Source organism: Phoxinus phoxinus (assembly GCF_949152265.1).
Source record: "Phoxinus phoxinus genome assembly, chromosome: 2".
In the NCBI taxonomy this organism is placed as follows: domain Eukaryota; kingdom Metazoa; phylum Chordata; class Actinopteri; order Cypriniformes; family Leuciscidae; genus Phoxinus; species Phoxinus phoxinus.
In genome coordinates, this window is record NC_136877.1 from 41,211,731 (window position 1) to 41,235,909 (window position 24,179).

At 36.6% G+C, this 24,179-nt stretch overlaps 1 protein-coding gene across 2 annotated transcripts in view; it reads left to right on the forward strand.

The window, feature by feature from the left end:
- The window catches only part of adamts17 (ADAM metallopeptidase with thrombospondin type 1 motif, 17), a 127,145-nt gene that overhangs the window by 83,458 nt on the left and 19,508 nt on the right, over window positions 1-24,179 (forward strand). For both annotated transcript variants that reach the window (XM_079638183.1, XM_079638184.1), the window contains 5 exons: window positions 1,669-1,826; window positions 9,173-9,332; window positions 16,779-16,914; window positions 18,635-18,839; window positions 20,325-20,477. In XM_079638183.1, the coding sequence (XP_079494309.1) occupies window positions 1,669-1,826; window positions 9,173-9,332; window positions 16,779-16,914; window positions 18,635-18,839; window positions 20,325-20,477 (812 nt within the window). The remainder of the gene's footprint in view (window positions 1-1,668; window positions 1,827-9,172; window positions 9,333-16,778; window positions 16,915-18,634; window positions 18,840-20,324; window positions 20,478-24,179) is intronic.

The following is a 24,179-nucleotide window of genomic DNA, read 5'->3' on the forward strand; positions in this document are numbered from 1 at the left end:
CTTTCTTTTTATTTTAGGTGAAATATGCCAGACATTTTCTTAACTTTTGTGAGATTCACCCTTGTTTTTAGTGTAACGCACTTGAGAGAATGTTATAAATCTTATGAAACTTAATTAAGACTTTATTTGTCCAGCTGGCCCACAATTGATGAGCATATTCATTGTAATTTAAATTATTTTAATGAGTCAGAGGTTTTTGAAAAGACGCCTTCAACTTTCAGAATTAATGTGTCTTGTCGTCCAATTTCACAGACATAATGCTGACAGATTATAATAACGCTTCACTCTTCATATTCTCAAATAAACATACATATTCCCAAAGGTCAGGATCACATGACTTCCTGCGTTGGAAGTTATTAAAAATGCCCAGAGTCTCAGATCTTATAGACTAAGTTTCATAACATTATACATTTTAGACTTACTATAAGATGCCTTATTTCGGTTAAATGTTTAAGCAGCATTGCATGCATTTTGTTATATAAAGCCTTTCAGCTAACGTTGAACTGGCAGGATTCATTCTGTAATTCATACGCAGGGAGATGTAAACATGTGTCTAGTTTGGGTCTGGTTTGCCATCTTTTGTAAGAGAACAGAATAGTTTTTTTTTTATTCCAGCCAAAAGCTTGAATTGACATGAAAGTGAACCCCTCCCATTGAGCTCAGCGCATATGCTCTCCAAAACAAACCAGGCTATGCTTTCATTGCAGCAGACTGTAGGCAATCACATGTCTTCAGTTTCTACTGCTTAGAAACAATAGTCGTCTATGTGTATAAAAATAGGATGAATGTGAGGTAATGATGGAAGAATTATATGCAGTAGCTCATTCGACTCAAATGCATGAACTGAACATGATTCTGGACTGTGTAAAGGCCGAAGCCCGAAACCATAGCTCCAACGAACATTCACAAACAGCGTCGCAAACTTGTGTGGTTGGAACTACAACTCTCAGGCTGTGCAGAAGCATATTTTCTTGTTAAGATGACGCATGGACTCAGATGCTGCACTTGGGCATAATAAGCAAGCTAACATTCAGTACATTTTATATCTTTCATCCCATTTTAATATATATTAGCGTGCTATATATTTTAGCGTGTCAATGATCAGCACCATTTTTGAAGAGTGCACGTGCATTAATGCGTAAGGGAACCCTGGAGTATGACATAGAGGGAACCCACAATGAATCAAACAGGCAGAACGACAGGGAACCAATACAGTGAAGTAGTCCTCAGTTTCTGTCAGGACCACTATCGTCAAATATGATTGACAATTAGCATAGAGTTTGGATTGGCGGTATGGTTCCGTTCTAGGCGAGAACTCCCTGCGCATCCATGCAGCCTAGCATTGAGAGCAGCAATAACCCCCCTTGGGGTTAACAGAACAGAACAGAGCCAACCTGTACATCAATAATATTTTTTCTAATGACTTATATGCAATATAAGCATCATACAGTATGTAGTAAATACTTAAATGAATATGGTACTATACACAGAAAAGATTCACATGCATTTTAGGAATATATTCTTTTTGAAATTAGCTACTCACTCAGGTCTACCACATGTCATTATGTACACAATTATTTTGTTATATTTGATAAAAGAGAGCGATTTGATGGAATGATGCTTGTGTAATGTGAATTAGATGTAATAGTTCCTGTTTGTCTGGTGCAGCTCTGAAGGACTCCAGCAAGCGATCCATAAACAATGACTGGAAAATCGAGCTGCCAGGGGAGTTTGAGCTTGCTGGCACCACAGTCCGCTATGTGAGGAGAGGACTGTGGGAAAAGATGTCTGCCAAGGGACCCACTAAGACTCCACTCCATCTCATGGTAAACACATTAGGTCATTACATCCACCTTTCTCTTTCTTCGCTCTTTACCGTCTTTCACACGTTTCGTGATGCAGTGTGCTTTTAAACTCAGTGTAAAATTCCATTCACTACTCATTATATTTCTGTAATCACATGATTATTAAGACTGTTGGATTAATAGACTGTGATTAATAACACTGTAGGACGGGACATGGTTTTATCAGGAAATTGATTGAATCATGAACATTGAATGAACATTTTGTATACTCGCCCCTATGTTCACTTACGAAAAATAATTGCTTTAAAAAAAAAAACTGAAACTGCAGATGTATGTTTAAGACACTTAAGTACACTTTGTATGTCAAATTAATCCCCGGTTTCACAGACGAGGCTTATGCTAGTCCCAGACTAAAATGCACGTTTGAGCTGTTTTAACTGAAAGCAACTTGCAGTGACATCTCTTAAAATGTCAGTGCCATTGTTTTGTCTCAAGATGCATACCAGTAATGTTTTTTCTAAGGCACGTTTAAAAAAGCTACTTAATGTCCTAATTGAACTAAGGGCTAATCCTGGCTTAATCTAAACCCTGTCTGTGAAACCAGGCCTTAAAGTTTTAAGTACATATTAAATCATTGTTTTAATTTTAGAAGCAATTGTGAAACTATGTATAAAGATGTAATTGAGCGGGTCAACAAAGCACTTTAAAGTTCAGATTTGCATTTACCGGTAATTTAAATGTAAACTATAATATATTTTTTATTTCATTGTATAATTTAATTGCAATCATTTAAATTCAGTTAGCATGCAATTCAATTTCCGAAAACTTTACATTCAGAAAACACTCTATATTCTTTTAAAATATTATTTAGATTTTTTTTAAAGTATACTGAAGTGCACTTAGTTTTTTCCATAGAACACAAATGGAGAAATATGAAGGTCATCCATTCAGACATGAGAAACATGAGAAGTGAATTATGAATACAATTTTGATCTATTTCTGGTATATTTTCATGGTTTCAGAAGACTTGGAATGTCATAGAAACTACTTTAAAGAATTTTTTTTTTTTTGAGTGTCACAGATGGTCACTATGATCTCTATATGGAAAGAGCTGCGTGAAGTTTCATAAAAAAATTCCCCTTTTGTGTTCCATGGAAAAAATAACAGCATATGGGTTTGGAACAACATGAGGGTGAGTAAATAATGACAGAATTTTTCATTTTTGGCTGAATTGTCACTTTAAGAAAATAAATGGGGGCAATTTTGATTTCATGCTGACTATAACTGCCATGTCCTCCATGTTTCTAGTTGATTTAAAATATAATTATAGCATATTTGTCTTCATCAACGACTTCATGATTAGCACAACATGTGATTTTATATTTGGAAAGCATGGCAGCCTGCTAATGCAAATACATAAATTGAATGGAAAACATCACGCAAAATGTTTTGAAAGCAATAATGCAGATGTTTTTGGAATGGAGCCACTGCTAAACCTGAAGTCTTCACCCTCGTGTCTAGAGCTGCTTTTCCACACCATGTGTCTACACAGACATGCAATGATTTCATCATCACAACGCGAAAACAGCTCGATGCACCACAGCGGAAAGAAATACAGAAAACCCATTTACACTAGAAGTCCCAGAGAGCAGCCATTTGGCTTTTTTACCTATAAAACCCGCAGGACAGCCGATGGGCTGGAAGGCTTTAGGCTAATATCCTTAATCAGCTGTGAACCGTTGCTTTTGTTATGCAAACAATGTGGGGCCATGCTTAGCCACTTCAAGGAAACTTGTGTTTCACTTTGCCATCTTAGAGAGAAATCAACACACTTGTTTTTTTTCCCTTTGTTGCTGAGATTTATTGATAAAAACAGTAGAAAATAAAATAGAAACCAACCATTTGTACACATATTTACAAATAATATTAAAAAGTGAGTGAGTACATTCCAGCAATCACTCACAATCCTGGCACTGCCATGGTATCTTCCGTCTGCATTTACCACATGTGTATCTGTAGCAGTGAACACATCGCACAGTGGCATGATTGTTCTTGCATTGGTGTTTGACCTGACACATGGCTCTTTTTCCAGGGCTAGGTTTGGAGGGTTGTGTCCGAAGCAATTGTTCTTTTCTTGCCTTCTTCGCACACATATGAGAGTTAGCCAACTCTCTTGCAAGCTCCAGCAGGAAGTCCACCCGTCTTTCCTGCCTTCCGGTGCATGCTTGATACAGCACATGTGCATTCAGTGCTGCCATGTCAATCATGTTATAGAACACGGCAACTGGCCAGTGCCGTGTCCCTGTGCGGACAGTGTACTCCCGCACCATCCCGCACTTTTTGGTGTTTTCCACTTACTGGTTTGAAATGAAATAGGAAATAATATGAAATAATATGAAATGAAACTTAACCTGAAGACAGATCAGACAGCTCTGAGTCCGAATGCGACTGAAGTTCTATGTATTCTCCATCTGAGTCATAAGGGTTTACTTCACTCAGGATCATTTCCTCTTCCTGCCGAGTGGTGAATCTTCTCTGCATTTTCTTTTCTTGGAGAGGAGGTTTGTACACCACAGAATTCTTGAAGGCACTGAAGTAGTAGGCTATGTGCAGTGAGATTTTATCCACCTCAGCACAAAAGGAATTACCTCTCATTTGAGAGCAAGCTGCATGCAATTAGATGTGCTAATTCATACCTGTTTACACCTGGGCAAGACCCTACATGCCAATGTGAGACATGGTCAATCAAGTTCTCTGCTTTTAGCAGCCCTCCCTCTCCCACACATACAAACATGCCACCAGCAACCATTCACCCCCCCCCCCCCCCCCCCCAACCCACCTGCAGATTGCTCAGCTAATGACCACATTTACACATGAATTGATGCTAATGATAGCCAAAAGACTGGCCAGTTAGCATCCACTTGGCTAAAAGAGGGGTAAAAAACTCTGGGTCTTCTAGTGTTTATCTTGAGACACATTTCTAGCAATTTTACACATTTCTCCAAATTAAGGTCCATGCTCTCAAAACAATTAATACAGCCTTTTTACACTTCTAATTTTGTATTTTTCTTTTTTGTAATTATTATAAAGTAATTCAAAATGTTAATAGTAATCATTAGTAATTATTTTATTTATTAATTTAGTGAGTATTTTAGTAATTACTTTTCCATTTTAATCTCACCCAAACAATAACTTTATGTATCCACTACTCATATTGTACACATTTACATTTGTACAGTTGGAAGACGCTTTTATCCAAAGCAACTTGCATTGGATTCAAGGTACACTGCAAAAATATATTTTTATTCGTTTTCCATTACAAATATCTAAACATTCTTAAATCAGGATACTCTTACTTGAAAGGCAAAATGACTAAGCAAAAGTCGAGATTAAAAAATATCTGCCATGGGACCAGAAAAATAAACTTAAACATAAATTAAAAAGGAAAACGAATTTCTTATTTTTATGCTCCCCCACCCCCCAGAAAACAAGACATAATATCTTTAATATCTATAATTTTGCATCAATTATTTAGAAAAATAAATTTTTGCCGACTCAAAATGGCCGACGGACTACAACATGAGCCACGGAATAAGACATCAATTTTTTTTCCATCAGTTTGAATGTATGAATCTAAATCATACAGAACTTCATACTCATGGACAACATGCAGTTTTATGAACTTCTGATGCTTCGGGCACTAACAGATTTGTTTTATTTTAAATATTGGCTATTTATATCAATGGGATTCAGAGATGAAGGCCGTTATACTAATATTGTCGACCAAAGGGAGCCACAGGATAACAAATATTTTTAGATCTCATAGTTTAAAGTCCATGTAAATGGTTCAATAGATTGACTTCTAGTTAAAATAATATTATAAATAATGCTGCTAAATTCCATAATAATATAACCAGCTTGCAAAAAAAAAAAAAAAACCAAAAAACGTGTAATGCTTATAGATCATTCAATGTTAAATTAACTTTTTTTTGTCAAGATTAATCTTTGTTTTTGTTCCTACTTTCCCCTGTGCGAAGTTCATGTTTACTTGGTTGTAGAGTATGCCCTTGTTTGTCAGCATGATTAGTAAATTGATTAGTTTCACCTGTGACTAGTTTAGTGCCTAATTTTTTGCCAGAGATTTTTAAAAAAAATGTTGAGTAAAAGAAAACCTGCTGCATTTTTAAGCATCATATTTTCCTCTCTGTCTTCTGTCTTCTGTCACTGACCCGTGCCATTTATATATCCTAACAATGTTGAAAATATATGTCAAGTAAACAGACATGATTAATTATATTGTTTTCAACTTAAAATGAAGACCATTTTATTTGTTATATCCATCAATTCATCCATCTATTCTTCAAACCGATCGGGAGTCCATCCAACAGACAGAAATATATAAAATTATTAAAATCATTTTTGCAGGCTGAAATAAGTGATTTCCTCACTTGTCCCTTTTGACACCAGCATGTATTGCCAACTTGCTTCATCAAATCCAAACTATCATCCACATGGGCCATTTATGCTTGGACCCCAATTATTGCTGCTTGCAGCTATATTTATAGATTAGCATATTACTGCTCATTATCGAATGAAACCCAGTCCTCTAATCCTCTAATTCAAGCACGTTGGTTCAGTTAATATCTCCTCGAAGCTCTTTATGATGAAGAGAATATACTTGTAATCTCCATTCCCTCACAGTCACCAAGAGTTTAAAGCAAAAAGGTTTGTTTAGTCCGGAGAGCTAGAATGTGTCTTGAGAGAGATCTCTAATTAGTATAATGAAGCAGCGAAGCTTTAGAAGATGCTTTCCTCATAGACGTCCTCTGGCACACAGATGCTACACTTCAAACGGTCAGAGTGTTTTCAGACCCATTTAGTATATTTGAGCTAAATTTCTAATGTGCCTCTGGTCAGCTTTGGAGCTTCTGATCGAGGCTTTTTGTCTGACCTTGAATAACTAAATAGATGTGAAATACTCCAAATTAGGTGAGAAAAATCTGTAGTGTGCACAGGGCCGGATAAACCATATGAGCATTTAGGCCTTTGGGCCAATCTTGAACTGAGTGTGAATATTCACTTACTGACCTCACAATGACGTTTGAGTGGCATGTGGTGCAAAAACATAATTCCTTTCTTTTTACTGTTTAATGGAGTGATTTGAAGTTGAATCTCACAAAACATGTCAAAGTCATATGTACTCAATTTGACTGGAGAAAAGAAAGAATGATATATTTTTTGGGGCATTTTTGACCCAGTAAATTTTGAATATGTATTTGTTGTATGCTGATTTAAATAATGGACACATTACAGAAAAAGTTTAATTTTTATGAATGGCCCTATTTTTTTAAATAATTTTACTTGTGATTGTGGGGTGAAATGTGACTTGGACATGTTTTCATGAGATTTACTCACTGTATATTGTGGGCATCTGCTGTTGATGGGCTTGTTGGGTGTTTTAAATGTACTTCTACCTGTTTGGATGTGTTCTTTTGTGTGTAGTTCCATTGATGTCATTAGCCACAGGCTGATAGGAAGACGGCTCTTTTTGAGAGGCTGTTAACCTCCACTGTCTGCACAGTAAGTGAGGAAAATGGCCATGAGATGGATCTTGTGATAAAGTAAAGGGTGTGCTGGAGGCCAGTGTCTAGTCTTGTCCCTGGAAATGATTATGGGAATGAATGGAAGTGATCTTTCTTTCCTCATGGCATTTTGGTAGCCATTTAAAATCAGACCTTGCGCTTGTTCACAGGCCTCTGGAGATGTACTATTTGGCCAAGAGTATGCAGACACCTTTTAATGCTTTTAATTAACAGCAGTTGTTTTTCCAGTTGATCCTAAAGGTGGTTTGTGGGGTTTATGGGCCAATTGCATAAACTGTTAATTGAATAGTTCACTTAAAAATGGTTTAAAACAACTTGAGGGTGAGTAGATGATGAGAGAGTTCATTTTTAAGTGAACTATTCCTTTAAGATTTTGTCATAATAACTAGTCGGACCAACTTGCAGTTAACCAAGGGATAATCAGTCTTACTTTTCAGATTCAAATTAGACCAATCTACCTTTTTATTTTATTTAACTGAATTTAACCAGTCTCGAAGAAAAAATTTGACAACCTTGTAAGACTAGTCTAAGAGGTTTATGCAACCGGCCACATACAATCACTTCCATGGCCACAGTTGTATGAAATCAAGCACCTAAGCATTAGTGATGTGAAGTCCGGCTCTTTTTAAAGAAGAGGCTCTTCATTTAGTATCACTCTGAGCTTTCTATTTTAGCCCAATTTAGCAATTGTGAATGATTTGTGTTGGTAAGCGATTTTTTTATTTATTTAGTGTTTTCATAAAATCCGTATTTTTTTTTGTTACAAAAAATACACCGTTATGATTATTTAACATTTGAATAAAACTTTAATTGAACAATTGAACACAGAACCACAGCAAGCAAATTAAATAAATAAAGGCAAAAGTGTTAACATTAGCATTTAAATCCGGCTCCCTCGTCTCTCTTTGCAGACTGCTTCTGCAAACATTTGTGAAAGAATGGGTCGCTCTCAGGAGATCAGTGAATTAAAGCGTGATACCGTGATAGGTTGCCATCTGTGCAATATTATGGTAGTAACCAGTAATATGGTATTATAACAAAGTGGAAGCAATTGGGAACAACAGTAACTCAGCCACGAAGTGGTAGGCCACGTAAAATCACAGAGCGGGATCAGCGAATGCTGAGGCGCACAGTGCGCACATGTCGCCAACTTTCTGCAGAGTCAATAGCTGGTTCGTGTGGCCTTCAGTTTAGCTCAAGAACAGTGCGTAGAGAGCATCATGGAATGGGTTTCCATGGCCGAGCAGCTGCATCCAAGCCTTACATCAATGTGAAATCAGTGCAATGCAAAGTCACCTGATCTAAATATTCACAACACACATACTTTCAACATGAAACCAAGAAATGAGACCTACACGTTCACTGCCTCTCCCCACAGCCTCTCAAAAGTTTTGTATCCCCAGGATACAAAAACCTTTTTAGGGTTAAAATTCCTGTGATGCACAGCTGAATTTTCAGCATCATTACTCTAGTCTTCAGTCACATGATCCTTCAAAGGTCATTCTAATATGCTGATTTGCTGCTGAAGAAAGACGTTTTGCTGCCTAATTCTTTGTGGTAACTGATACATTTTGTTTTTCAGATTTATTTGATGAATAGAAAGTTCAACAACATTTATTTGAAACGGAAACCTTTTGTAACATTATAAAAGTCTTTTCTATCACTTTTTTTTCTTCATTAACTTAAAGCATCTTTGCTGATTAAAAGTATTATCTTGGACCAAACTGAACGTAAACAGCCTGAATGCTCTCATTTTTCTCCCAGGTTCTGCTGTTCCACGATCAAACGTACGGCATCCACTATGAGTACACGGTTGCCCTGAACCATTCGCAGGAGAACAGCAGCGATTCGGTAAAGGAGCCAGAGCACATGCACCTGTGGACTCACAGCAGCTGGGAGGACTGCAGTGTGCACTGCGGAGGAGGTCAGTGCTGTGTTACCCACAATCCCTCTGGGGGGTTCATTTCTTATTACTCTTTTCAGTTATTCTCATGAGTATTAGAAGCTGATCAGGAAAGTTTCCAATTCTCTTAAAGGTTTCATTAAATTCCATTTCAGCCTTGGCCTTAAGCTGTTAACGTATACGCCTGCTGCCCAGCTGTCTTTCTGCGATACCGTGTGACTGTTATGGTCAGCACAGCTGTGTGATTATATCTAGCAGGTTAAAGCCCCAAAAATAATAATTACTGCTATGAAAAGAGAACGAGGGAGATCTCAAACGAATTATATCAGTGCTAATTGACTCGCAAAGGAATGAAACTTGCAGAAAGAGTCATTGTAGAGACGTTGTCAGTGTGGTGGAAGCGTTATTCACTTGAGACTAAACATGTCTTCTGTACGCATAAAATAACCTGCCTGTCTCATTTTCTAAGCCTGTCTGAGCGTGACAGTTTTGCTGGTTATATTCACGAAACTGATAGCAGACGAACATTTATCTACAACAGACCGGCATGCAGTCTTTCTTTTATGTGGTTATTACTTACTAAGGGCTGAAGGAGAAGTATCATTGTCTGCGAGAAGTGTTGTATCAGCATGTATATTTGCACACAATAACAAATGAGATAATCTGTTTCTAAAGCAATTTTTATGTGCTATTGCTTTTAAATAATGTGTGCTGCTTTGGGTTTTTTAAGGGAATTTCGTTCTCTGTGACGAATAGAAAAGTTTAAGGTTTTCAACACAAGCTGAAAATCAGATTCTGGCCTGAAAAAGCTGACTAGAGATTTGCTGTGTCTGTTTTTGGAAACTTCTAGACACGTTTATGAAATAGTCATTCCTTTGTGGTCAACATCGTTCCTTAATAATAGGAGGTAAAACTCTCTTCATAACTTATAACTAGATGTCGTCTTGTCCTGCAGTTTTAGTCCTGATTAGCAAAGTCTTAAAGGATCCACAAGAGAATTTCTCAACTGGAAAGGGATAAAGGTATTTTGTGTGTGTGTGTGTGTATATATATATGTATATATCTAAATATAGGGCAATAAGTAAATAGCCAATGATTATCTACCCGCGTATGCTTTTCATGCAGAAAATCACAACTCTTCAATAACGCATGTCAAAGGTTTGTCTCATCTGAAAGTGTTTAGTGAGCTTTTCTTTCAGAGGAGGCCAATTTACAGACAGATGGGAGACGCTAAGGACACACTACTGTACTGGGGTGAAAGTGTGTTGCCCTGGAAACCGTTGTTAAGGGGCTGTATATAGGAGTGAGACCAGAAGTGTCATGCCCATTCAAACTAATGAGCCCCCTCTGATTTTTGGAGGTAAAGTGGTTGTCAAAGTTAGTATTGTAGCTTTATGTCTGGTCACACACTTGCAGGTGTCATTATATTAGTATTAACAATTGACCAAAATCGATCTCAAATTAAGTTTTATCACCAGAGAATGTCAGAGATTTGTCAGACATTAGAATGGCCGCATCGGAGGCAGTAAGTGCATTGCATCATGTTTTCATCAACTTACAGGTTACAATGTTTTTTTGTAGCTATGTAGGCGTTCAGTTTTTCCTGTCGTTTGCATTTGGCCAAAAAGTGCTATTCCCAGGCTGTATTGGCTATGATGGCAAATACCAGACTAAGACTGTCTTTTCTACTCAAATACATAAAACGCTAGCCTTTACAAACGTTTTTTTTTAGTAAAGAAAACACTTTACTTATTCAAACAACCAGTTCTTTATTTACCCTTGGACTGCAAAGAACCAGAGACCGTTTCCAAAATGTGTGCAGCACTTCATTCTAAATGGAGGCGGGTGGAGCTACTGTATGAGTTTTTGGGGATCAGTTTGAGGATCCACTGGAGTTACGAAGTTTAGTCACAAGTTCTTTTTAGGATGACGTTCTATTCAAGCTTTTGTATAAGGCAGGGTTCCTCAAATCACTGTTTGACTTCTCACCTATCTGCAATTGTCTAGTAACTCTGAAGACTCTGATTAGCGGGTTCAGGTGTGTTTGATTAGGGTTGGAAATAAACTCTGCAGGGCAGTGCAGAGCCATATAGAGAGAGAGTTGCGACAACGGAAGTTCGAAATGGTCCTTCGTCACGTGATTCGCGTAGACGGCGGATAGTTCCAGGAAGTGCTTCGGCGCCAATTCAAATCAATGGAGTTAGAGAGCAGAACTGTGATTTTTGGTCATTTGTAGTCAATAAATGCATTGATTTACAATATGTATATAATACACTGACATGTGAATGTAGTATGTGTATGTAGTTACATCAATGTTGTTTTTAAAATAAAATAAAAATCTGATAATATTTAATGATTAGTGTGCTCAACTTGCGTTGCCTGCCTTTGTTAACATATTTCTAGCTAACGTTACCTTGGTAAAAGACCGTGTTGCAATTGTTTTGAAGTATTTTTGTGTTCTTAAACTTGTATGTTATTTAAGAGTATCACGTAGCCTAATGTGCTATGGTTTCACAAGGACAGGAGACTTGCTAACAGGTGATTGTCTTAATGTAAAATGTAATTAAGTGAATTTTCAAATAATCTTAATGTTTACCATGCTTATGCAACCCATGCACGTATTACTATATCAATTAATACATAATATATTCAGTTCTAAAAACAAAACATGATTATATATACACACACACACACATTATTTCCAAGTGTCCAATTGCATTGTGTGTCCAAGTGCATTATTTCCTTTTAACATAATTTGATAAATTCATGACATAAATCACTTTAATCTATAAAACCTATTTAGTTTAAATTCATTTTTAATACATTTAAATAATACATATTTTATGTTTTGTTATCTTAAACCCCCAAAATGTCAGGTTGTGCAACTGTCCGCACAAATAAACCATTTAAAATAAATAAACTATTGTCTTAAGAATAAAAAATTGAAAACGAAATTATATGGCATCATTTTATGTTTAAAACCTTTCATATAAACCTTTCGTTTTAAAGATGTTGAGATCATTTAACAACTTTTGTTAAATTGAGCGTTGATCATACAGTAGGCTACTTAGGTGTATCTGCAGTTTTTCACAAAGACCAACACTGGCAAGTTGAATTTAAAATAAGGAGCAAGAAAAGTTTTGCAAATCCAAGGAGCTGAGACTGAAGGTGAGGGTACAGCGTCAGTGCAGGAGTCTTCAGGATCCTCTGAATCCGCTTATGCTTCTTGGGTTTAAAGAGATAAAGGAGACAAAAACGAGACAAATTATATACAAAATCAGCTGGGCTGAAACCGTAATATAGACAGATAATAGTCAACAGAAACACAATGCCTAAAAAACTCCACCCATACGTTTTTGTTTACTCAAATATGCAATCTAAAATAAGGATTTTATTCTGTTATTGCACATTTAATACGAAATTAAACGGATATTCTTATTACCACTTCCATTAATGACTATCACACTCCCAATGTTATATTTAGCCTCTGTTTGAAAGCGTTTCCCTCTTATTACACACAACAAAGGATAAAACTACATTAATATAACGGGTTTAACATTAATAGGCTGTTCGTGGGTTTGTTATGTGCTACTAATTTTATCCAATGACCTATCATTTATCCGATAACGTCCCCTAAAACTACTAATTTAGATAGCAATAATCAACTAGCATGCTTTAATACACAAGTTAAATTGATTCCGATGTACTGATAATATACAATCTTGTTCTTTAAACGTCTTACCTTTTAAAAGGGCATCACAAACGGTCTGTTCTGCTGGAACTATACGGCGCGGCCGCTACTTCCGGGAACTATTGAGAGGCTCCACGAGCCGCCATTGCTGGAAAAAAAACGTTCCATTGGAGTGAATGGAGTTGTCGCAACTCTCTCTCTATATGGCTCTGGGGCAGTGGGAGTAACAAAAATAATGTTAATAACCAGTATTTTTTCTATTCTAACTGAGGGAACACAAGAACAGAAATGTTAAAATACTGAATCTGCTTGGAGTAAACCGATTGATTGATTTGTTTGTTTGTTTGTTTTAAGCCCTGTGCTGTTCTATAACCTAGTGAGATTCTTAGCTGTTTACTGCCTTCTAAGTGCAAGTTTTATATTTGCATGTTGCTGACGGTGCTATAAATGCATAGCACACACACTATGTAAAATAGTAAATTTTTAATTAAATTTAATAATTTTAGTATTAAATTAAATAATAAATAATATACTAATGCTCAAGTTTGGGGTTGGTTTTTTAATGCTTTTGAAAGAAGTATTGTACGCTCACCAAGGCTGCATTTATTTGATCAAAAATACAGTAAAAACAGTAATATTGTGAAATATAAACTGTTTTCTATTTTAATATATTTAAAAAATGTATGTGACACAAAGCTGAATTTTAAGCATCATCACAGTCTTCAGTGTCACATGATTCTTCAGAAATCATTCTAATATGCTGAATTTCCACACAAGAATAATTTCTTATTATTAAAAGCAGTTGTGCAGCTTAATATTTTTGTTGAAACTGTGATACTTTTCAGAATTCTTTTATGAATATAAAGTTCAAAAGAACAGTATTTATTTGAAATGGAAATATTTTGTAACATTAATGGCTTTACTGTTGTCAGCGTTGGTTCCTGAAGAGACGAAACAGAATCTCAGGAACAGGAACAAGATCAGGAACAGAACAAACATCTTAACAAAACATAGACCTGAACGACACACAGGGCTTAAATAGACAGAACAATCCAATCAAAGAAATTTGAAACACCTGTGACTACTAAATGAACCATTTGTAACCTTGGAGACTAACAGCCAGGGAACCGGAGGATGACAGGGCTAATTAACAGAGCAAGAAAACAAACATGTACAGACATGAACAGAACAGAAAAGGAGATCAAAAGCAAACTCTAAACATGACCAAACTCAAAATGTGATTGACCAATTGAATGCATTCTTGCTTAATAAAAATTTGAATAAAAAAAAAATTTGTATTGACTCCAAACTTTTGAATGGTATAATGTTAGTATATTTGTAGTCAATATTCCACTCGACATCTTTCAGTAGCGTTTGGTTGGCATGTTGCTAAGCCAAGCATTGGTCATTGTTAAAGGGTAACTAAACCCTGAAACATCTTTTTTTTTTAGTTAATGATCTGTAAGACTGGGGCTTTATTAGTGCTGTTTATTGATTCGAGTAAATGTTTTGACATTTGGGTATAAAGTGTTTTAATACTACAATATAATGTGTAAAAATGTCGGAGTGCTGCCCTCTACAGGTTGAACGGTGGCTACTGCAGTTGAATTTTCCTATTGGAAGTTGTGGTGCCGTGTGACGTATGATGACTCTGCCTACGGCTCACTAACCACGCCCCTAGCACGAGCTTGCGCTGCAGAGGGGGGAGATTCTTTGCTTTGTGAGAATATTCGTGTCTCTAACATTATTTATAAACATTTTAAAATCTTAAAAATGACTGAATATAAGACTGTAATTGTAAACGATAAACCCATTTTTTTTTTTTTTGCCCTCTGTTCATCCCCCCTGTCTCCGCTCTGGGCTCTGCCCCTTTCCAGAATTTTTCAAATATTGCCAGTGGGTGGAGTTAGGCTCTGACCAGGGGTTTAGTTACCCTTTAAAAGACATTCCACAATGACTATTTTTGCAGTGAGCTCATTGCAGTGCATTGTAGGATTGACTTATCCATGAATGATACATGACAGGTGATGCTGCCTTACAACAGGAACAGGCTTCGCATCTGGGACACCCATATGATGCCTAAAATGCTGACTAGGTACTAGGCAGCACACTTTTTGGAACAGAGCTAGTCTCCCTTTCTCTTAGGCTGCCCTTCTCCGCTCGCTGCTCTGAGGAATTAATGTTTCTGACTGCTCGTGGTTTTTCTTGGCAAACGTAGAACACCACAAAATTAATGACATGGCTAATCCTACAGTCTGGCATGCCGCCACCCTCTGAAGCAACAACAACAACATTAAGAATTCACAGCAAATTAAAGGTCCCGAGCAAATTTAGTGCCAAGTTGGTGCTTCCCCCAGCTGCTAATTTGGTCTTGACCAAACACCCCCGACTCCATAGATGACCTCTAGAAATAACCTCGTATTGTTATCTCTAATTATAAATGTTTTGTTCTGCAAATACCTGAAATCAGACATGGCTGGTTGGGAGGTCAAAGTGGACCAGACAGCATCAGATGGTATGAAGGCGCTGCGCTCACACGTGCCAGAGAAAACACGGTTTCTCCTGTTGTGGTTAAACACCCCCAGTACAGAGTTACTGCAGTGCTTGCCAGAGCCCTCGACGCAATCCAAACATTAACATCCTTAGTGGATTGTTTGTAAACTCGTGCAGGCGTCTCAAAGTGGCCATAAAGACAATTATTATTATATAACCATGCTTTTTTTTCTTTTAGGAAAGTTTGAGCAGTTGCTTATGACATCTAAATCAACTGCTATAGACAGTTCTGGCTCTAAAATCTGATTGGATGCAGTATTAATGTAGAATGTGATCTAGTTTACAGTGTATAATATTATTAAAAATATTATTAGTGCATACTATTTTTATTTTTATGTAATTGTTTATTAAGCATTATTTATTATTTTTTGTACAATTATTTATTAAGTTATTAGTTATAATTAGTTATTAGTTAAACAATAATTAATCAAATAGTTTGTTGTCTTGGTTTCTGATCCTCGGTCATTTCTGTTCATGGTTCGGTGTCGTCAATGTTAATGTGTAGTGTGTTTGGTTATTCTTGGTGTTTATTAAAAGTATCTAACGTTCATTCTGCATCATGCATCATTCTTGTCTTTTGGATTAAGTCAATCGTGACAAATCACATTCCTGTAGTTCAAACAGTAGAGCATTACACCAGCAAAGCCAAGGTCATGGGCTTAACTAAAAACATTAAAAACAAAAAAATATAAAAGTGTCTGCAAAATCCAATAATGTAAACGTGTTATTAAAGTTATTATTAAAGATATTATTATTAATTTTATTGCAAATGTTTTAATTATATACATTTATTTGTTAAACATTATTTTAAATGATGTATTAAAGCTAGTTTACAGTGATATTATTAAAATATTATTAATAATATTAAGTACTATTTATATATATATTTTTTTATTAAATCGAATTATTTATTAAACATTAGTGTTTTTATTAGAACTATAATTGAATGTTGCATTAATGTAGAACGTACAGTCATAAGTGTGGGGTACATTAGCTATTTACAGTGAGTTATTGTTAAAAATAATTGATGTTTTTATTATATTTTACCGTGATCAAGGCATGACAGACACATTGCCTCTTGTATCAAATTTCTTTAATTTTCAAGACATGAATAATAAAAATAAGTTTACAAATTTTGCAAATTAATTTACAATTGTATTGTGAACCCTGAGTGAGTTTTTTTCTTTTCATTTGTCTAAGAAAATGTTGTTGTTTTGTTTCAGGAGAGAGAAGGACTGTGGTGTCGTGCATGAAAATCGTTAACAAGACCATGACTCAAGTAAACGACAGCTACTGTCAGGTGCAGAACAGACCTTCACCTCAAATCCGCTCGTGCAACATCCACCCCTGCCAGTACAGGTACCAGCTACACCAAAATAGAGCATTTTACCTGATGTGTGTGTGAGCTGTGCATTTTTGTGCTGTCAGCTTACACAAAACAAGAGCCTGAGTTTTGGAGCAGAGCCCGGGTCTCCCCTTTTTTTTCTGGATTCAACAAACAAATTGTGGATAATGTTCCCAACAAATCCACACAGGACAAAAGACATCCAAACATAATACGAAACCTATTCTGTTGCCGTCATCTCTATACAGATGAAAGCCGTGACAAAACTTGAGTAATGATCCTTGAGGAAGAACATGCATCTGAGAAATGATTCTTGGCAATTAGCGGTTCTGCTTTTCAAATGATATACATTTGTCCCGGGAATACGTATCCTCTCATTAAACTCAAGAATCAATATTTTACTTTCTCTCTCTCTCGCCGGTCAGTTTATTAAAAGTTTGACCTTTTCTTTTGATGTAATTGAATCTTTTAAATGTCAGTTGCAGATTATTGTTGTTTTACCCATACTTTAGATCATGCTAGCTTGCAGTAATGTGAAAATTTAATAGAAATATGTACTGTATAATGTGTGATAAAATCAGATTGCTCTGATTCGAAAAAGCTGTTTCCTTTATCTGTAGCTTTTCAAGGTGCAAATATGTCTCACATTACACACTTTAGAGGTGATGTGATGAAAACTATTGATGTGAAGTTGTTAATTCAATTCAGAAAATGCTGGTTCACTTGAGTGAACAGGAGATACATATCATGCTTACTGAATTATAACTTCATTTGTCATTTTTTCTTGATCTAACAGTACAGACCTGTTCACACCGAGAATGATAAATATAACGATAACTATAAAAGCATCCACACCAACGTTCGATAATGTTGTGTTTATTCTAAGCTCATGCGTCATGGTATACATTTCAATATTTGTATTGTTTACGAGCTGGAAAAAAGTGATTCCAACAATATTGTTCCTCTATGCCGCTATCGTTACAGTTTTGTTGTGGACCGCGAGTTATGGGTTATGGTTATAGTTATCGCTCTTGATGTAAATAGATCTTAATTCAGTATTTAAATCATGTAAAAATATATTAAAAACTGTCAGCTGGATTTTTGCATCTTCTGAGAAAAAATAAATAAATAAAATTCTCAGTGGTTGCTAGGTGGATGCTTATTTGTCCATTCTGATCTCTAGATATGGCACATGCGGCGTTCTTACCCCACTCCTTTTTTATTGTCCACCAGATGTAGGTGTCACTTAGAAAAGTAATTGCACACCTCCTTTTTCTGTCTATAACTGCAAAATTGGTTTTGGTGCTTGTATGAATTAGATCTAATTGAGTGTTGGACAGAACAGCTTTCTGTAGGTTTCCAGATGTCTCGCTGTCATCTTTCATCGTGTCGTTTAAGCAGTTTATAATTTAAGACAGCTCTGTTTTTATTTTCTTTTTCATCTGTTGAGATTTTCTGCACATAAATCACAAGTTCATTTCATGACCACTTATGTGACAATAAAGATAAGCATCTGTTATATTCAGTCATACTGCAAACTGATGCTTAAGACATCTATATTTTATTGTTTCCTGATTAAAGGATTTGGTCAACTGTAGCGTATGGTGTTGGTGGTATTATTCGTCAATCGTCACATTACAGAAGTAGTGTGTAAATGGCTTCACACATTGACTTTAAGTACTTGTATCAGTGACAGTGTATCAGTGTCTTCTCTACCTCTTCTGTCCCTCTCAGGTGGGTCACTGGAGCTTGGACGCAGTGTTCAGTAACTTGCGGTAAAGGCTTGCAGCAGAGGGAAGTTGGCTGCGTGTATCAGCTGCAAAATGGCACATACATTCCCACCAGAGACCTGTACTGTCTCAGCTCCAAACCAGCTGGCGTACAGCACTGCGAGGGACGCCACTGCCTCACCGTGTGGGAGGCCTCCGAATGGTCCAAGGTTTGAGCTTAAGTCAGCAGAAATTATTTAAATACCACATCATGGACAACAGGATTGTGCTCTTGCTTTTGTGAAATACATTTGATCTACCGTTTAAACATATTTTAAGAGGCCCTTTTACTTGAAATGTTTAAGTGGGTGAAATGTTCAGAAATGTGGGTGGCCCTTTATAAAACCGGGTGGGCAACGCATAAAGTATGAAAACTACACACCAAATTACCAAGAAAAATATAACTCAGCACAGTTTCAAGTTCAAAGTTTCAAAACCGCGAACAACAACTTTCCACAAAAAATGTCCTCAAAATTAAGTTCTGTTGCTGCTTTAAATTAAGTATAATCAGATTGGCGGTATAAGTAATTTCAACTTAAATTATATTAAAACTGACTTTAAAAAAATTAAGTTCTCAATTTTTTTTATTAAAACCTCATATAACTTATTAAAGAAAGTTGAAATTGCTTAAATAATTTTTATGTGTTGAAGTAGTGTAAATGTTGCTTAGAAAAAGGAAGAGCTGTTTTAATGTTTTTTTCATTCACTGTAAAAAAAATCTGATCAATTATTCAAGCAAGTATGTCAGTATAAATACTATATGAATTTATGTTTAGAATTTTTTTAACCATAAACATTGAGAAATGCACAAAAAGTATTCTCATCACTTGATAAACGTATGGTTGAGCCACTGTAGTCACTTGGACTATTTTAAAACACTGTCTTTACTAACTTTCTGGGCTGGCAAGTTTAAATTACAATAGAAGCCTATGGAGGAGTGAGACAGCTCTCAGATTTAATCAAAAATATCCTAATATGTGTTCCGAAGATGAACGAAAGTCTTACGGGTTTGGAACAGTATAAGGGTGAGTAATTACTGACAGAATTTTCCTTTTTGGGTGAACTAACCCTTTAAAGGAATCACCCGGATTCATTGTTGGCTATTGGTTTCTTTCAGCATTTGTGTGCTGCGTTTTTAGAATGCTGCTAAAGATGTGAGGCAGGAACACAATGGTCAAAAACGTCCGTCTAGCACATGTTTACTTAGTATAACAATAGTAAAGCTGTGCAATAGAATTCAGAAACACATTCTGTATGAATGGCTCCTCATGATGTTAGAATGAGCACATATAAAGCCCCTTTCATGAGACACATCATGTACCATTGGACTTAAATGTTAGGGTCACCTGAAATGTGCTTGTGTCTGTGGGGCTTTGTCCTGGCCCATGGAGGGCACTGTGGTCGTTTTTCAGCCTCTGCATTTCATTTCAGATCTTCATGTTGATATTGTAAGCACTTCATTAGAGTGGATTCAGTCAGTGGAGAGAAGCGTTAGCGAGACTCCACAGGATGTCTGTTTTAATGACCAGCACTCTTCCCATCTCTTGCTTATGTCTTAATTTATCTCTCCATCCTTCTTTGCACCCAATTGCTCACTTATTTTCCTCATGTTATACTCTGACTCGCTGAATTCTTCTTGTCTTCGTTTATTCCAGTGTTCCTCTGAATGTGGTCGCGGCAGCAGAAAGCGGACCGTGACCTGCACCAATCCTCAGGGTCTCTGTGATCCCGTGTCTCGTCCCACAGAGGAGGAGATGTGTGAGGATCACTCCAAGTGTTACGAGTGGAAAACCGGTGAATGGTCTAAGGTAGGGTGAACAAACTGTCAGAAGTCAATATAGAAATGAAATTTGGAAAGTCTGGGTCAGTAAGAGTTTTTTGACAGTAAAAACATGTATAATTTTACTAAATATCTCTAACTTAAAAACTTTCTATTAATCAAAAAATCCTGAAAAAGCACATCATGATTTCCACAAAATCATTAAGCAGCACAACTGTTTTTAATGTTGATAATAATAAGAAATGTTTCTTGAGTAGCAAATCCACATATTAAAATGATTTCACAAAGGATGTCATGTGACACTGAAGACTGGAGCAATGATGCTAACAATTCAGCTTTGCTGTCACAAAAAATCACTTAATAGCCACTTCTGTGTAAAGATGTATCCAAATTAACAACGTCGTCGCCATGACAAAACAACGCCATGAAACCTAGTACACTTAAAAAAATATTAAAACAATTTACATTTGTTTTTACATTAACAACAAAGCTCAAATAATGCACACGATTTAGCAGAGACTTCTAGAAACATAAGCTTCCAATTTTATGCGATTAAATCCTCCAAAAACGTCCATTATAAGCACATCATTGCTTTTTTTAAAAACAAAACAAAAATGAGGGATAAGTTATATGGTAATCTAGCCTGGCTAACGCCAGACCCAACTCTCGTTGAGACTTGGGTCTGGGAACCACATGTTCATTTTCTCGTATTTGAGGCGTGGTTTACGAATGCCCGGCGCCGTTTATTGGGTGCTAAGAATGTCTATCAAATGCGCCTGTACGTAGCTCATAGCCAATCGTTTCCATTATACCAGATGATGTATGTAGAGCGACAGAAATTAGACAAGGAAGAAGACGATGGGTAAGATATTTTTTTGTAAACAATGACGTTCAGCGATTATTGCCGTTTGTGCAAGATAAACATGAGGGTCGAAGATATATATGGATATAAACAAACTGCTTAGTTGTGTCGCATAGATGTCGTCATCGTCTTGCTGCTCCCTCCACGTTCTGTGATTGGTTCCCTAGATGAGGCGAAAATCTGGTCCATGGTATCCAGACTGCCTTTCAGCGTGAATAAAACAGCGCTGCGCAAAGGCAGTATGGGGAAACCCAGGCTAATGGTAATCAGCATTTGTCTACAAACGCTGTCAGTTGAGCTTAACTTGTGCTGAACCCGAACTATTCCTCTTCATAACGTGTTTTGCATGTGTCCAGAGATCTTCAGCTGAATCAGTGTTTGTTGCATTGTCACATGTGATGCATTTGGGCTGTCACTGGTTACCTTGCGTCAGCCCCAGTGGAGCTGACTGCTGCGGCCCAGGGTCGGCATCATGCCTATAAAGCAGCATCTGTCTCGTTCCCTCTTTCTCCTGAGGTTGGCGTTCCTCAGTAATGAGCTCTCGCCATCTCAGTGCAGACACACCATTATCATAGTGCTGCTGCTTATGGCTCAAGTGCACAGGGTGGAAGTCAACTTTTGTCGTAGGACATTTGGTAATAATGCTCATCCAATTTGTATTTTTCCTTAGCAAATGTTGATACAGTAGGGTCGTCGATGGTCAATATAACGCTGTTTACACTAGAAGATGTACAGTAGTTACTGAAATGTAAACTAAGGGTAATAGTTATAGTCTGCTATGAGTGCACGGGTGTTTTGTGTCCTGTATTTTAGCATGGCTAGAATTGCTGAAAATTGATCAATCAGATTCCAGGTGCGAATTTATGCATTTTATAAAATAAAATAAAAACAAGAAATGTTATTGCTTCAAGCAAGCACTGGAATGGCAGCAAGTGTTTTGTTTTTATTTGACTTTACAGATTTTTGATCAATTGTAGGCACTGGGGACCATGGATTCCATTGTATGCATGTTTTTATGATGTAAAGCATTGACAAGATGCAACATCAAAGCTAAGCCATCATCATTTATGTTGTTTATTGGAGAATAGGGAATTAAATTATCTTTGGACATTCAAGTTTAGGTGAAGGAGAATAGCAAATAAACTGTTTCTGATATCATTCAAAATGGCAGACCGGTAATATAACTGAACTTGATATATTATAAACTACAAAAAACAAGAAGCTAAATCTACATCATAGTAGTATTATAAAGTTTACACACTTGTACATTTTTATATGCGTTTTTCCTTATACCTATTTAATTAAAAATGTCATAACTTGCTATTCCTCTGATATGCACACACGATGCCAATGGCGTACATTACATGCAATCTGCAATAAAAACAGTGATATTGTTACATAAATATTATTTTAGTTTAAAATAACTTTTGTAATTGAAAAAATTATTTATTCCTGTGGTGGTAAAGCTGAATTTTTTCAGCATCATTACTCCAGTCTTCAGTGTCACATGATCCTTCAGAAATCATTCTAATATGCTGATTTGCTGCTCAAGATCATTGCTTATTATCAAAAGCTGCTTTTTCACCATCGAACCAAACCATCGGTTCTCATTGCTTAACCGTTCTATCCCGTGCCGAACTGGCCCAGCCGGTACGGATATGGTTTAATTTTCCACTGTGGGGTTGATAACGGAGCTCTTTGGAATGTAATACAAATGCGTCAGTCGTTGCCTTGGTAACGCAAGAGTTTACAGACGATGTGAGATGTAAATAGTGACCGCTTTATGGTTGTTTATTATTATATTGTGTAAACTTCTCTCGAATAGTGCGCTTGGCCAGCTTCAGACAAACTGGTAGCCAGGCATCAATCAAGTGACCAATCCTGAGTGGCGACGTTACTACACGCATTCTACCAGCACACTTCCGGGCTGAGAATGGTTTGTAATCGTGCCGAACCAAGCTCAAGTGGAAATTACCGTAACCGTTCCTTACCGTTCTAAGAACAATTGGCCCGACGGTGGAATATTGGCTAATGCTGAAAAGTGTTGTTTTGCTGCTTAACATTTTTGTGGACACAGATATATCTTTTTTAGGATTCTTTGAAAAGAAAGTTCAAAAGAACAATTATAATGTGATATTTCAAATATAATGTCTTTACTGTCAATTTTGATCAATTTAATACATCCTTACTGCTTAAAAATATTAATTTCTTTTAAAAAAAGTGGTACTGACCGCATACTTAAATGGTAGTGTATGCGAAGCAGTACTACGGTCAATTGTATTCAGTTCTTCCTCTATTCTAGTATCCAACGCTCACTTTTCACAAGCCAATTAACAACCGAGGACTGAAATCAAGTTCCATGTCATGTTCAATTAGCCATTTCACTCAGAAATATGGCACATTATGGTAGTAAAGTCAGTTGTAATTTCCATTTCGTGCTAACTAAAGTTTCATTTTAGATGCATGCTCTGTGTTCATTTTTGTAGCAATATTACATTGCCCTGGATGACTTTCAAGACTCAACAACAAATTGGAGTATCAGGATGTGTTGGAAGTTCCTATTTGGGGTTTATGTTTCCCTCTGAGCTTCACCTTACCATCGCCCCCCATCAGAGGCCACAGATGTTGAAATTGTTTGAGATGGAGGCTTGCTGAGACGTTTGAAGGTTGTGCCTCATAAGGATTATGTTTCAGACTGAGCGTCTGCGGTTGGGCCGAATGGTGGGATTGATTTTTGGTGAAGGCGCGAGTGTCTGATCTCAACTTCACGCCTAAGATTAAGTTTGCATTAAATGTTTCTTTAGCATTTTATCAATGCCTAAAAAAATATGATTAAATCATTGCATGGCCTGTTGTGGTTTACTGCTT